General features: G+C 43.9%; 2 protein-coding genes across 2 annotated transcripts in view; both read left to right on the forward strand.

Moving 5' to 3' along the window:
- The window catches only part of LOC306965077 (uncharacterized protein), a gene marked incomplete at both ends in the record, with an annotated part of 30,836 nt that extends 28,681 nt beyond the window's left edge, over positions 1 to 2,155 (forward strand). The window contains 5 exons of the mRNA XM_079559321.1: positions 584 to 702; positions 1,550 to 1,681; positions 1,762 to 1,821; positions 1,897 to 1,974; positions 2,051 to 2,155. Coding sequence (XP_079415447.1) covers positions 584 to 702; positions 1,550 to 1,681; positions 1,762 to 1,821; positions 1,897 to 1,974; positions 2,051 to 2,155 — 494 coding nt within the window. The remainder of the gene's footprint in view (positions 1 to 583; positions 703 to 1,549; positions 1,682 to 1,761; positions 1,822 to 1,896; positions 1,975 to 2,050) is intronic.
- The window catches only part of poc1b (POC1 centriolar protein B), a gene marked incomplete at its 3' end in the record, with an annotated part of 379,874 nt that overhangs the window by 270,616 nt on the left and 93,252 nt on the right, over positions 1 to 16,006 (forward strand). The window lies entirely within an intron of this gene.

Genomic DNA, 16,006 nt, shown 5'->3' on the forward strand with positions numbered 1-16,006 from the left:
CTCTCCTCTTTGGCCCCCCGTCGAGGAACGTAAGTGGATTTCAGAATACTTCCACCTCCTTTTTAATTCTGTTTGATATTACAATGATTTCTCTTGTCTTTGAAGCCCGTGGACCCGGCTACCGACACCGTCCCCAGGTTTGGCCCACTGGAGTGTCCGGGAAGCAGCACCGGCTGGTGCTCCCACAGGAGTCTCCCGACAAGAAGGCAAGTTCACGAGTTTGAGAAGGAAATAAATGTGTGACTTTTGATGTGCTGACAATCACTAAATACAGATTGTTTCTTTTTTGGTCTTAGTTCATTCTGCTTGTCGGGAACTCCCATCTGCGAGCCATCGTGGACCAGCACGTGCCGATGCAGGAGGGGCACTATTCCTTCGGCTTCAGCGCGACGCCTGGTGGTGGACCCTCGCACATCCACAGGGAGCTGGCTGGGACCACCCTGCCCCGAGGTGGGTACAGTTGTACTAGCAACATTTTTTACTTTAAAAAAAAAAAAAAAAAAAAAAAAAAAATTTTTTTTTTTTTTGACTTTGTCTCATATTGTTCAGCACGTTTGACCTCTGACCCTTCTCTTGTTGTCAGAGCCAGCGCTTGTGGTTCTGATGGCACCCTGCAACGGACTGACGACGTGCCGGACGTTGGACCAGGCTGCGAGGGAGTTCGGCCAGCTCCTGGCCTACGTCTGTGGACGCTGGCCCAAGGTGTGTACTTCACTTCTATGAGGTCTGAAAGTACTTCATTATTGTATTTAACATGTCTAAATTGTAATTTTGTGTTCGTAGGTGTGTGTCGTGGATTTTCCACCTCGGCTTAGCGCTGGGGTGGAGATTCAGACCCTCCTTCGGCAGGCGTACCACCGCATCGCTGTTGGCATGGGTATGTATAAAAAATGCAACTGTCATCACTATTTTCCTTAGAGTGGCGCATACTTTAACATGTTCTTTTTGTTGCTAACATCTGTTTTAGGGATCCGCTACTTCCGTGTAGCACACAAGTTTCCCCGGAGCGATGGGCATCTGTGGGCCAGGGATGGTGTAAGTACAGTCTCTCTCTTTAAAGTTGACCATTTTAATGACTGTTGTTTTATTTAACGTGGGTGAATGATGTGTTTCAGACTCACCTGAGCGACGACTTTGGCATGCCCATCCTCGTCCAGCTGCTGTGGCAGGCGTGCTACATGCAGCTGGAGCTGGATGACGCTGCCGCTGTTGCGCCGGTGTCTCCTCCCCCGCCCCGCCCGGTCACCAGGAGGGTTTCCCCAAGAGTGGAGGTGCCCGAGCCGCCGCCCGTGCCACCTCCACCCCCTCCTGAGTGGACCGAGGTTCGACGGGGCAGCAAGGTGAGAAACTGTTCCTGTTTTGTTAAAGCATTGTTAACTGAAGTTGCATTTTACTGACTGCTTTGTGTTTATCTCCGTCACTCAGCCTGGGATCTCCCCCGTGAGCCCCAAGGGACTGCTGCAGGCGCAGGAGGTTAGTGTTCTACTCTATAAAGCTATGGTTAGATTGTGAGTGCTGTGACTAAACTGTCTGTTTCCTTTGTTTTGAGGTGGAGAACGTGTTCTCCTTTCCCTTGTCGCCTTGCCTGTTCAGCCCTGCCATGCTGGTGGAGATGGAGCGCTTCTCTCCATCTCACGGCGGCTGTGGCCAGGGCATCGGCTCCTTTCCTTCGGGAAAGAAGGTAAGTATCAGATCTTGTGTGAAATGTTGTTGTTTAATCATGATTTCTGAGCTGGTGAAATAACACGTTTTTTTTTTTAGACGTCTCGGGCGAGGCGTCGCAAGCGTGCTGCCCCAAAGAGACGCCGGCCCACGCGGCAGGTAGGTGTTTTTAAGGCTGTGCTCTTTATACATTCTAAAGAAATTAATGCATATTTGTTATTTTGTTTATTGTAGGCGCGGGCAGCACAAGAGGTTGTGGCGGTGAGACCCGGCTCATCTGCCAGCTCCGTGTCTACTATGGAGGAGGACCAGGTCAGTGTCGTTTAAAGTGGCTGAATAAGTTTTTACATTGTAACTTCTTTGATTATTAACAAATGTTGTCCTCTAGGTGGCGGCAGCTGTCGTGGAGGTGACACCAGGAACGTCACCTACCAGCGTGGTCATCCTGGACGGCTTCTTGGAGGAGGAGGTGTGTGTACTTTTTATTAATTGACATTCTATGATCTGTCATGAAGTAGTATCTAACACGTTATTCTTTTTGCAGCTGCAGTTCGTGGATGTGGGGGTGATTCCAGGAGCATCACTCACCAGTTCCCCCGACGCCCCAGTGGTCTTCGTGGACCAGGTGAGATGATGATTTTTATGTATCATTTTCAAAAATTAAAGAAGGTTTACTTCGCACATCTCCTTTGTTTTCAACAGGTGCGTAAGAGAAGGCACAAAGGCCAAATATAGAAAAGGAAAAATCTCTCGCACACTGTATACTTGCAACACCAGTGTTCTTTTATTAATGCATTTTCAAAAGCAGCTACACTGAACAGAGTGAGATCCGCTTTACTTTGAGAGATGTCTAATGGTTATGTGTTTTCTTTGTGACTTGTAGATGAAGAGGACCAGCCCCCTTTCAGCCAGTCAGCCGTCTCCACGCCGCAGCATTCCACCAGCTGTCCACGGGGAGAGCGCTTCTGACGCCAGGGACCAAGATAAGTCTTGCATTTGTTGTGCACAGTCTGACATAGATGTTAGTGATAGTGAAAGCCTTATCACGTTTGGTAGTAGCGATGTAGAGATGGAGGTTGATAGTCCTGTAGCTTGTGCTGATATAGTTATGGAGGATAGCGTTCCTGTTGGTATTCCGAGTTGCGTTAGGGGTAGTTTTCATCAGGCTGATGACAGGTTCCCGTATGGAGGGGCTCAGTGTGCAGCCATAGCTCTGGTGGCATTAGCTAGGCACACTGTGTCCAGTGTGTTTACATGGCAGCAAAAGGATTTAGACAAGACTTTAGTGATTGGTGATGCTGTTTACACAGAGCTTAGGGATAACGACCTGACTCATGGGCACGAGCTCTTACTAGCTTCTGACTTGCCCAAAGAGTCAGTTATTGATGGTCAACCGTTTGAGTTTGAGTTCAGTCATCCGGTCGCTGGGGCTGCAAATGTACTAGAGAGTGAGCTTATTGTGTCCGGTACCTGTGTGACCTTAGATGGTGGTTTAGGGGAGATGTTGGCACACTATGATGCATGTCTACTGACGATGTGTGGCAACACTTGTGCAGTCATTAAAGACAGCGGTAGATACGCGGTGGTGGACTCACACAGTCGTAGTGCGACTGGGATGGTTGACCCTGATGGTAAAAGCGTTGTACTTTACTTTAGCAGCCTGGATGATTTATATGCTCATTTTTGCGCGTTAGCTGACTGTTATGAAGTTGAATACAAGTTGTTTGAGATTACAGGCGTTGTTGTCGTGGTTGTTGGTTTGAAGTGTGAAGCGTCTGAGGTCATTTTGCCTCAGAAGCCTGACACTTCTGACCAAAGGCCAAAGCGCAAAAGGTCAGTTAAAGCTAAGTCGTCTGTTCCCAAATGCACACTCACAAGTAAGAGGGTGAAACGTGAACGTGATGATTTGGATGTTGTGTGTGCTGATGTAGTTATGGAGGATAGTGTTCTAGTTGATAGTCCTGTTGTAGCGTGTTCTGATATAGTTATGGAGGATAGCGTTCCCGTTGATATTCCGAGTTGTGTTAGGGGTAGTTTTCATCAGGCTGATAGCAGGTTCCCGTATGGAGGGGTGCAGTGTGCAGCCATAGCTCTGGTGGCATTAGCTAGGCACACTGTGTCCAGTGTGTTTACATGGGAGCAAAAGGATTTAGACAGGACTTTAGAGATTGGTGATGCTATTTACACAGAGCTTAGGGGTAACGACCTGACTAATGGGAATGATAACTTACTACCTTCTGACTTGCCCAAAGAGTCAGTTATTGATGGTCAACCGTTTGAGTTTGAGTTCAGTCGGCCGGTTGCTGGGGCTGCAAATGTAGTGGAGCATGAGCTTATTGTTTCCGGTACCTGTGTGACCTTAGATGGTGGTTTAAGAGAGATGTTGGCACACTATGATGCATGTCTACTGACGATGTGTGGCAACACTTGTGCAGTCATTAAAGACAGCGGTAGATACGCGGTGGTGGACTCACACAGTCGTAGTGCGACTGGGATGGTTGACCCTGATGGTAAAAGTGTTGTTGTTTACTTTAGCAGCCTGGATGAAGTGTATGCTCATTTTTGCGCGTTAGCTGAGTGTTATGGACTTGAGTATAAGTTGTTTGAGATCACGGGTGTTGTTGTCGTGGTGGTTGGTTTGAAGTGTGAAGCGTCTGAGGTCATTTCCCCTCCAAAGCTTGACACTTCTGACCAAAAGCCGAAGCGTAAAAGCTCAGTTAAAGCAAAGTCGTCTGTTCCCAAACACACACACACACCTAAAAAGACAAAGCTTGATCGTGAATGTGATGTTGATTGGGATGTTGTTTGTACCGGTGCCACAGATGATGCTCTTGATTTTATTCCTCTTCAGGAGAATGTTTGTAGGGCACTGTGTAAGAACCTAAACATTGACTATGAGAGACTCGCTGTAGCAGAACCAGAAACAATAGATCCTTTGAGATCGTTAAAGTTAGATGTGCCGTGTACAAATGATAAAATCGTTGCCGACGGTAACTGTTTCTTTCGCTCGATCTCGCAGGCTGTTAGTGGCACACAGAAACATCATAGGAAACTTAGACTTGCGGTCGTTAAACATCTTAAAAGTAATGCATCAAAATACAATAGTCTTTTGCGCGATGGCTGCTCTTCTGTGGCCCAGTATATTAACGATAGTAATATGCATAGAGTTAACACGTGGGCCACTGAGATAGAGATCCAAGCAACAGCAGATCTTTTATGTGTAGATATATATACGTTTTTGAGTGGACGTTGGCTTAAATATGGTTGTACTACCAGGCCTTTGTCAACCAGCGGCATTTACCTCGAAAATATTAACAATATTCATTATGAAAATGTAACTTGCGTTAAAAACCCTGTGACCCATAGTTGTTACGGAAGCTGCCAAATTAATTGTTCTATTCTTATGGGTTACAACACTAGGTCTAGACAGGTAGATGCCCAATCAGTGGTTAGTCCAAACACTGAAACGAATGTACAACACACTAAATCATCCAAGTACATTCAAAACAAAAAGCATAGACATTTAAAAAGCAAATATGCCACAATTAAAGATAGACTGCGTGAAACATTGAGAAGTAGATATAGGGAAAATGTAGATTATAGACAGGGAAAGAAGACTGCAGACAAACTCAAATATAGAGATGATGTAGATTATAGACAGGGAAAGAAGGCTGCAGACAAACTTAAATATAGAGAAAATGTAGATTACAGACAGGGAAAGAAGGCTGCAAATAGAGCTGCAGTCAACCTTAAATATAGAGATGATGTAGATTATAGACAGGGAAAGAAGGCCGCAAATAGAGCTGCAGTCAACCTTAAATATAGAGATGATGTAGATTATAGACAGGGAAAGAAGGCCGCAAATAGAGCTGCAGTCAACCTTAAATATAGAGATGATGTAGATTATAGACAGGGAAAGAAGGCCACAAATAGATCTGCAGTCAACCTTAAATATAGAGAAAATTTAGATTATAGACAGGCAAAGAAGGCTGCAGTCAATCTTAAATATAGAGATGATGTAGATTACAGACAGGGAAAGAAGGCTGCAGTCAATCTTAAATATAGAGAGAATGTGTTTTATAAAGAGGAAAAGAAGGCTGCGGTCAATCTTAAATATAGCGACAATGTAGATTATAGAGAACAAAAAAAGGCTGCGAGCAGTGCTGCAGTCAACCTTAAATACAGAGACAATGCAGCACATAGAGAGAAAAAGAAAGTGGCAATCAAAGCAGCAAATAAACATAAATATTGCGCTAATACAGAGTATAGACAAAAGAAAAAGGCAGCTAGCATTAAAAAGTATGAAGATAACTTAAAGCACAAACACGATGTCAGGGCCGCCAGTAAACAGAAGTACAAAGATAGTCCCAAACATAGGCAGAAAGTAAAAACCTATAGTAAAGTTAAATACCACAAAGATGAGCAATACAAAGCTCAAACTCGTGTTGCTTACAGAAATCGTAAACGGCAAATCAAGCAACAATTGGCTGATAATTTTGATTTGGTTAAGGAACGCTTTTGGCGGGAAGTTGAACACGGTCCTGAGCACATTTGTTGCGTGTGCTTTAAATTATTATTTATCAACCAGGTCTTACCTTGTAGAAAGGATGATTTTATGGCTGATCCTAAATGTGCTGCTGTTGCTGAGGCCTGTATCTCAGATGCCTATTTACATACGTGCAGTAAGAGTTGTCCGTCACCGTGTCCGCTGTCTGATTGTAGAGGGAGTTTGTGGATCTGCTACACTTGTAACTCTAAACTCAAAAAGGGTCAAATGCCGGCTGAATGCTCAATAAACAATTTACAGTTAGATGATATTCCTCCTGAACTCGCGTGTTTGAACACAGTCGAACAGCATTTAGTGGCGCTCAATATAGTGTTTATGCAGATGTACGCTTTACCTAAAGGGGGTCAAGGGGGGACTCATGGTCCGGCCACATGTGTGCCGTCCAATATTATTGACACCACTAAGCTGTTGCCGCGTCGTAGCATGGACGGATGGTTATTACCTGTGAAATTAAAGCGTAAACTTACTTACAAAGGCCATTATGAATATCAATACGTCGACACGGGTCGGATAAAGAGCGCGATAGCCTTTCTTAAAGCTAACAACCAGCATTATTTAGACATAGAGTTTGATGAAGAGTGGGTTAATGAGTTCATGAGGCAGGAAGAGGAAGCTATGGATACGGGAGCGACACCGATGGAACAGGGACAGGCAACGAAGGGGCAGATGGGGGCGGCGCAGGGGCAGATGGGGGCGGCGCAGGGGCAGATGGGGGCGGCGCAGGGACGGGAAGCGCAGGGACAGGAAGCACAGGGAAAGGCAACGCAGGGGCATATGGGGGCTGCGCAGGTACAGGAAGCACAGGGACAGGCGGCGCAGGGACAGGAAGCACAGGGACAGTCAACGCAGGGGCAAATGGGTGCTGCACAGGTACAGGAAGCACAGGGACAGGAGGCGATGGGGCGGCCGGCGAAGGGGCGGCCGCCGAAGGGGCGCGCAGCAAAGGGACAGAAGGGGCAGGGACAGAAGGGGCAGGGACAGAAGGGGCAGGGACAGAAGGGGCAGGGACAGAAGGGGCAGGGACAGAAGGGGCAGGGACAGGCGGGAGAGGGACAGGCAGCGCGGGGACAGGCGGCGCAGGGAGAGGATGAAGATTTAGATGATGAGCATCTCCATGACCGTCAGCGTCATTGTATGTTCCAGGACACCTTCTTTATGCCTGCAGATATGGCTCAAGAGGCTCTTGACCACTACTTCCAGGGTGTACTGAATTTAGCTCCGGCGGAGGGGAACAGTCCAGTGAGTTTGCTCACCGATAAGGAAAATGAGGCAAAATGCTTCCCAAAAGAGTTCCCCTTTGGGCGTAATACGTTTCACACCCGTAGGCCTGTTCGTATTACTTTGTGCCGGTATTTCATTAACAGACTATTGCACGCGGACGGTCGTTTCGCGCGCAATCTTAAATTTCTATTCATGGCTCTGTACATGTTGGAAGTAGAGCAGGTCGTATCGAAGGTCTCCATAGCTTTGCGAAAGGGACATGCGTGTCAGGGTTCGGGTAATGCTGCTGCAGATGGAGAATCTTTGGAAAATTTATTACAGTTTGATAGTGGTTATCGTTTTTTAAAGCCTATTAGAGGCACGCCCCCATACTGGCAATCCACACTCAAAGACTTAATCGCGATGGTGCGCCAGCTGGGTATCCCAACATGGTTCTGTTCATTTAGTTCGGCAGATATGCGTTGGCCAGAAGTCCTCGAGGCACTGTTAAAAATAGAAGGTAGTACCAGGAGCGTAGAGGACTTAAATTGGGCAGACAGATGTGATCTTTTGCGTCGCCACCCCACAACTGTCGCCCGTATGTTTGATCGGCGGTGGCATAGATTTCAAAATACCGTCCTGAAGTCCCCGGCTCACCCGATAGGCGAAATTATAGATTCCTTTTATCGTGTAGAGTTTCAGCAGCGCGGAAGCCCTCACGTCCATTGTTTATATTGGGTTAGAGACGCCCCCAAGCTCGGAGTTAATACAGACGAGGAGGTAATTGACTTTATTGATAAGTACATTAGTTGTGAATTACCCTCTGATCCCAAATTATTGGAAAAAGTTACTTCAGTGCAGCAGCATTCAAAGCGTCACTCAAAAACGTGTAAAAAGGGAAAAAAGAAGTGTCGCTTTAATTTCCCACGTCCTCCGTCCATGCGCACATTTATTAAAAAAGTAGACCCGGAGAGCGAACCGATTATGCCTAAAGAGGAGGCTGTGGCGTTCATGACTGCACTTAAAGATGCTATTGTAGATGAGAATGTTCCCATTGATAGTGTGCAGTCATTGTTTGCATCTGCCGGTTTAACACAGGACTCGTTTGAAATGGTGTACCAGGCTTTAGGCGGTCACACTCATGTAGTTTTAAAGCGGGGGATTAAGGAAGTTTGGATTAATAATTATAATGCGAAATTGTTGGATGCTTGGGATGCGAATATGGACATTCAGTTTGTTGTAGATGCGTGGGCGTGCATAGTTTATATAATTTCATATATTTCTAAGGCAGAGAGGGAGATGGGTTTGCTCTTGGGCGCTGCCCAAAAAGAAGCTTCCAAAGATAATGTTAGTGCAAAAGAGGCATTGAAAAAGTTAGGACGCGTTTATTTGCATAATCGTGATGTCTCTGCGCAGGAAGCTGTTTATCGCGTTACAAACATGCATCTTAAGGAATTCTCACGTAAAGTAGAATTCATTCCGACGGGAAACAACATTGTTAGATTGAGCAAACCTATCAGTCAGTTAGATGGTGATTCGGCTTCGGACGATATTTGGATGACCAACCTTATAGATCGCTTTAAGAGTAGGCCAAACGATAGTACTTTTAATGATATGTGCATTGCTTCTTTTGTATCTGAATACCGTGTACTTAGTCAAACAGAGACATGTCAAAAGGCTATTCCTTTACAAAATTCTTTAGGTGCTGTCGCTAAACGGCAGAACACCAAGCCTGCAATTGTTAGGTATGCACGGTTTTCAGAGACAAAAGATTCAGAGTTATTCCATCTAAGCATCCTTCAATTATTTTTACCATATCGCGATGAAGCCGACCTTAAGCCGGCTCCATACGAAACATTTAAGGACTTCTATGAAAATGGGGAAGTGCGCTATAGTGACGGGTCTGTGCATTCGGTGAAGGCGATCGTTGATGCAAATAGGTGTCGTTTTGAAGTGGAGGCTGAGGATCTGGATGAGATCCAAGAGGCAATGAACTCTGAAGAGCTTTTGGAAGAGGCATGGGCCGATCTCTGCCCAGAGCTGGAAGTTGAAAGGTTGGAATCAAAGGAGGAGTTTAGAGAGATGTTGCAGGAGGTCCTCTCTGAGCATGAGCAAGAGCCCATCCCTGACTTAGCTGTAAGGAACGAGGACATTTGTCATTTGGAGAGGACTAATGTTATGAGTCGTCCAGAGGGTCTTGCACTTGTGCGAAGCCTGAATGAGCAACAGCTGTCCATTTTTTACAAAATACGGCAATGGTGCTTAGACAAGGTTGCCGGTAACAACCCTGAGCCATTGCACGTATTTATATCAGGTGGAGCTGGCACCGGGAAGAGTCACCTGATTAGGGCTATTCAGTATGAAGCGTCGCGGTTATTGGCTCCTATTTGTCATAGTCCCGAAAACATTAGCGTTTTATTAACGGCTCCGACCGGGATAGCAGCGTATAACTTAGAGGCGGCGACAATCCATACGACGTTTTCTATCCCTGCGAATCCTCCAGCAAAGTATGGTAAGCTCGGAGAGGAAAAGTTAAGTACACTGCGCGCTAGATACATCGATGTTGAAATTGTTGTAATCGACGAAATATCGATGGTTGACAAAAGGGTGTTTGAGTGGATTGACGGTCGTTTGGGTCAAATTAAACAGACGGATGAGGAGATTAAATTTGGAAACGTTTGCGTTATTACAGTTGGGGATTTTTATCAGTTAGCTCCTGTTGGGGGGGAGGTTCTGTATAAAGAAAATGTAGGCGTCGATTTTTTCAACGATTTGTTTAAAGTAGCGGAATTAAAAACTGTTGTTAGACAACAAGATAGTACTTTCGCGGACCTCTTAAACCGGTTAAGAGTGCGCACGAGAGGGACACCCATGCTCCAAAGCGACATAGATATATTGAAGCGTCGTGAAACAGGCGAAGAGCCCGACGTATTGCATATTTTCGCGAGGAGGGTTCATGTTGGGGAATATAACTTAAGAAAGCTTAGTAGCGTTTGTTCAGAGGTGATGACCATAGAGGCGCGTGATTTTGGGATCGATAAGGGCTCCGGTAAAATTAAGGAACTCCATGGTCATCTGTGTTTCCATAAGTCCAATAAAATGAAACCTAGTTTGGCGGAGGCACTGCATATCGGCGTCAATGCACGCGTTATGCTTTGTAAAAACATAGATCTTTCTGACGGTCTAGTAAATGGGGTATGTGGCATTGTAACTTATATAGTCGAAGATCCCCAGAACAAGAGGTTTCCTTTAGCTATTTATGTGAAATTCGATGACGATAGAGTAGGTGCGAAGACAAGGAAACAGACCCGTACCCCTGCAGACCTGACTGGTTCTACCCGCATAGGACCAGCTGAAGAACAGGTGAATAAACGCACCGAGAGGCGTAGACAGTTTCCGCTTAAACTCGCGTGGGCCTGTACAGTACACAAAGTACAAGGGGTTACTGTAGATGAAGCTGTGGTGTCCCTGAAGAAAATATTTACCGCAGGTCAGGCGTATGTGGCCTTAAGTCGCGTCCGGAGTTTAGAGGGTCTTGTAATTCAAGACTTTTCGGAAAAGGCCATTTACTGCAAGGACAACATTAGAGCCGCGTTAGAGAACCTGCCTCCCTTCGTGGTCGACAGTTTGCCCTGGCACAGACAAGAGGCACATGTTTTGACAGTATTTTTTATGAATGTACAGGGATTAGCCCGACATGTGTCTGACTTGGCTTCACGCACACAGCTTTTGCAGCCTAACTGTATCGCTGTGGTAGAGACATGGTTATCTGTAGACTCATCTTTTGATGGTTGTCAAATTGAAGGTTATACCTTCCATAGTCGTCCCCGTAGTATCTCCTACCAGCGCAGTAACCACACAGCGTTGGTTAGTTTACGTGGCCAACAGTACGGTGGAGTTGGCATGTACTGTGAGGAAAACCTTAACTATGAAATCACAGTACGAGATTTCGATTTGGAATGTTTAGTTAATTATTTTGCAGAGCATCAAATCATCATAGCAGTAATTTACCGGCCACCGTCTTATCCCATGTCTCTATTCAAGTATAACTTTGACAGGTTTTTGAATTGGCTGAGTTCACATTGTGCCACTGTGGCTGTGATGGGAGATTTTAATGACGACGTATTGAAATCTACAAGTCTCTGCAATTTTATGGTAGAAAGAGGATATGTTCAATACGTCACATCTCCCACAACTGAGAGAGGGACATTAATTGATCATTTCTATCTAAAGTCAAGTGAGTACGATATTGACTGTTCAGTCGTGCCAACATACTTTAGCGACCATGAAGGGATCGTCTGTTCTTTTAGGGGGAAGTGCGTTGAAATGCCGCATCTAGATTAGATCTACTTTATAGTTAAAATGGACAGCTGTTGTTTATTGTGTCGGCTCATCACATTGCTCCTTACATATGACTTGTCTTGTGTTTCTTACAACTTTGTCTTCCCATGCCCTTTCATCATGCCCTAAGCAGTTCATTCCTCTCTTGATTATTGAGCATTCAGGATTGACTCTTTGTCAAAATTGTATATAACATTTTTATAATTGGCTGCAATCATGTATTTTGACTTTTGTGTGTTTGTCTTTGGAAACATTTTGAGTGTTGTACATATTTATGTGTTGGTTCGTTTTGGATGATAGCTTTAGATGTTGGATCATGGAAATTCAGTGGAGTATTTTGAGATATTTACTTGCAGAGGTTTTCTCTTTGCTGACAGGTTTTTTGTGAATCATGCATTACAATATTGGTCTTCCTCCTCTCGTCCTCTTTATTAGGTGAAGCTGTGCTCTGTCTTGTAGTTTTATTATGTCATTTTGTCAGACTGGGAAAACTTATCTGTGACCATGCAGTTAAAGTTTTCCATTTTGTCTGACTCAAGTACATTAGAAGACTACAAGCCTTTACACAGTGACATCATGTGAAGAGGGAGGTTTCTGAGGAAAACCAAACTTGTAAAGCAGGTGAACAAACAAACCTGTCTGTGAAGAGACTGCTTAGCTTTGGATCATGTGTTTGCAGATTTAGGCGTTGTAGTTTTAGGGCTTTCGGTTGTAATTGTTGTTACTGTTTTAGTTTTGACTTTATTGTGTGTTGTACCTTACAGTGATGCGTGCACACATACTGTAAGGTTTGTTGTCTCTGGTCTTGAACCATTCTGACTGGTTCAAAGGGTCCCTCGAATGATAAATTAATTATGTAATGTATATATGCATGCCAAATAATAATGTATGTATTGTATTTATAATGTATATTTTTATGTAATTTATGTAATGTTATGTATTTATAATGTATATTTTTATGTAATTTATGTAATGTTATGTATTTTAGAATGTATTATTGATAACATAATGTAAATCATGTATTCAATTGTAATGACACTAATAATGTTAATAAATTTTCCTCTCCTTGAACCACCACCTTATCGTGGTGGAGAGGTTTGAGCGCCTGAAGGATCCTAGGAGCTATGTTGTGAGGGGCTTTATGCCTCTGTAGGGACTCCCAGGGCAAACAGGTTCTAGGTGACAGGCCAGACCAAGAGTGGTTCAGATAATATTCAATTAAACTACAATGAAGTTTTCACTTATTTATCCTCATTTTTTGTTGTTGTGTATGATGTAAATAGGTTTGAATGTATTCACAAGCTTTTTTTTAAAGTATTCATGTTGTAATACTGTGACAGAAATTGAAAATGTTGTGTGTTTGTATTTTAAGCGACAGTTGCTATTGTTTGAAACATGTGTATAAATGTGTTGTCAATGTCAATTTAAAGAAGTATTCAACTCAATAAATGTTTTGTTACACTTGTCATTGATTTTGCTTACAATCAAGGCTTTTTCATTTTTCTGGTGTAGAAATGTTATGACAAATTACAAAGGCAGCAGATGAAAGAATTCAGACTTATACAGCAGATTAAGTGTTTCAGATACATGACACATGTTTATCTTAAATGGTCAAATACTGTCAGGTCTTTTATAATTTTTCCTGCCATTTTAGCTGCAACTTCTGAACACAAAGAAAACAGAGGTCATAATTGATTTTGGGAGAGAACGAGAAAACACCTCACAGTGGTCTGTGGACTGATGGGGTGGAGGTGGAGAGGGTCTCAGGCTTCAGGTTTTTGGGTGTGCAGATCAGTGAGGACCTGACATGGAGTGTAAACACCTGCATTATTAAAGTCCCTATACCTGATATTTTTATTTCAAATAATCTGCACTTTTCTGGATCACCTTCGCCTATCATTTTACCATAGAAAGCCTACTACTTACATACATACTACTGCACAGCATGGTGCGCGAGCTGCTGCTGAGAAGGACCTGCAGCGCGTGATGAGACAGCGGACAGGATCTTGGGCTCCTCTCTGCCAAACCTGGATGACATCTACGCCAGTCGACTGCTCACACGTGCAGCCAACATACTGCAGGATCCCACTCACCCAGGAAACAGCCTCTTCACCACTCTCTCCTCAGGCAGACTCCAAACTCCCAGGGCACACACAAACAGGCTGCAGAACAGGTTTACCCACGATCAGTGGAAACATGGCCCAAAGTGCAATAACAGTGCAGTTGTCCTTTTTCAACTGAAGGTGTACTTTTAAAATAAACTCATGTTTATGATTATTTCTTATGGTATTGAGATGAACGGGGTAGAGACTAGTGCACTTTAGTGAGCTCCATCACTGTTCTGGTCTATGGTTCCATTGTATAAAGATCTGTCTTATCTTTTCTACTTCAAAAAAAAAAATTTGCATCTGTTCTCATGATGTCACAAAAACAGCCTACAATTTAAAATCAAGATGGCACAGTTACGAATTTTATTGTGGTAATCATGATTACTATGGTTTATGGCTGAACCGATCCATATGAAAGGTCCAGCGTCTTCTCTCTCAGGACATGAACTAACGTCACATGACTTTCTCATGAAGGCATCCAAAAGTGCTGATATTTTCCATTTGTCTTGATTTTTGGCTAAAATTTGTTACAATGTTCAGGATTTTCCGTAAAACATGTATGAAATTAGGTCAATATATTTTCCCATAAATGTTCAAAGAAGATTATTGTAAAAAAAAAAAAAGCTCAACGTGACTGAATGGCACTTTCCAGCAATAATATGTTTGGTCACTGTTCGAGACGATGAGATTACGTATGAATGGGGAACAGTGCATTTTACCTTTCTCAGTAAAGTTTTAGCCTCTCCATGTGAGAAAACATGCCCAAAATCTTTTTCATTTCACAAGGGAATTTGTACCTCCATGTCCGCTGTCCAAACACACCTAACAGAGGGGTCCCATTGGCTTTCTTGATCGGGATGCCATCAACTATTTTTGTACCGAATTTCATCCATTTCCGAGAAACAATTTTTTTCCCCATAATTCATTTTTTCTTCTGCACCTGGAGGGGGCGCTATCGCGCCCAATGTCACTTTTTCACATTTGTTGTGTACAGGGGTGAAAGGTCAATAAAATGTATATTTCCTATTTTTAATCGGAGTTTGTTTGAACGAATGGGAGCAATTTTTAATTTATGATGAATCGCATAATTCTTCGTAAAGATTGCGGCTTCGCCGCAAACAAACCGTAAAACATAGCCAAAAAATTTGGATAACTTTTGATGCCCCACATCTTGAGATGAGCTGGAGCGATTTTGAGCTCATTTGGTCAAACGCCCTAGGAGGAGTTCGTTAAAATGCGACGTCAGCGAAAACACTGACTCAGCATTCTCCAGACTTCTTGTCAAAATGGCGGACTTCCGGTTTATCAGGGGGCGCGGCCACAATCATATTTTTTGTTTGTCGTCACATGACGAATGTCTGTACCGAATCCCGTCACTCTCCGACAAAGTTGACGTTGACGCCGCCCCCATAGGTGCTATGTGTTTTTTCCCTCTCCATGTGAGTAATGGTTCCAAACTCCAGAGGGCGCTAGCGCGCCCATAATGTTTTTTATTTCACATGCAGCATTGGACAGCCCTTACAGGCCTTACTTCAATTACCACTGTCCACACGCTGCTGACAGAGGGCGCTAACGCGCCGTGATGGTGTATAATGTGAGATTTATGTGTCCATCCCATTGGAATAATATGGGGGTTCCCGGTCGTTTCAATGGCAAAACCATACAAATTCCGGTATGGGTCACATTGGCTTTCTTGATCGGGATGCCATCAACTATATTTGTACCGAATTTCATCCATTTCCGAGAAACTAATTTTTTTCCCATAATGCATTTTTTCTTCTTCACCTGGAGGGGGCGCTATCGCGCCCAATGTCACTTTTTCACATTTGTTGTGTCCAGGGGTGAAAGGTCAATAAAATGTATATTTCCTATTTTTAATCGGAGTTTGTTTGTGCAAATGGGAGCAATTTTTAATTTATGATGAATCGCATAATTCTTCGTAAAGATTGCGGCTTCGCCGCAAACAAACCGTAAAACATAGCCAAAAAATTTGGATAACTTTTGATGCCCCACATCTTGAGATGAGGTGGAGCGATTTTGAGCTCATTTGGTCAAACGCCCTAGGAGGAGTTCGTTTAAATGCGACGTCAGCGAAAACGCTGACTCAGCATTCTCCAGACTTCTTGTC

This window comes from Gobius niger (genome assembly GCF_951799975.1).
Source record: "Gobius niger genome assembly, chromosome: 7".
NCBI classification, from domain to species: Eukaryota; Metazoa; Chordata; class Actinopteri; order Gobiiformes; family Gobiidae; genus Gobius; species Gobius niger.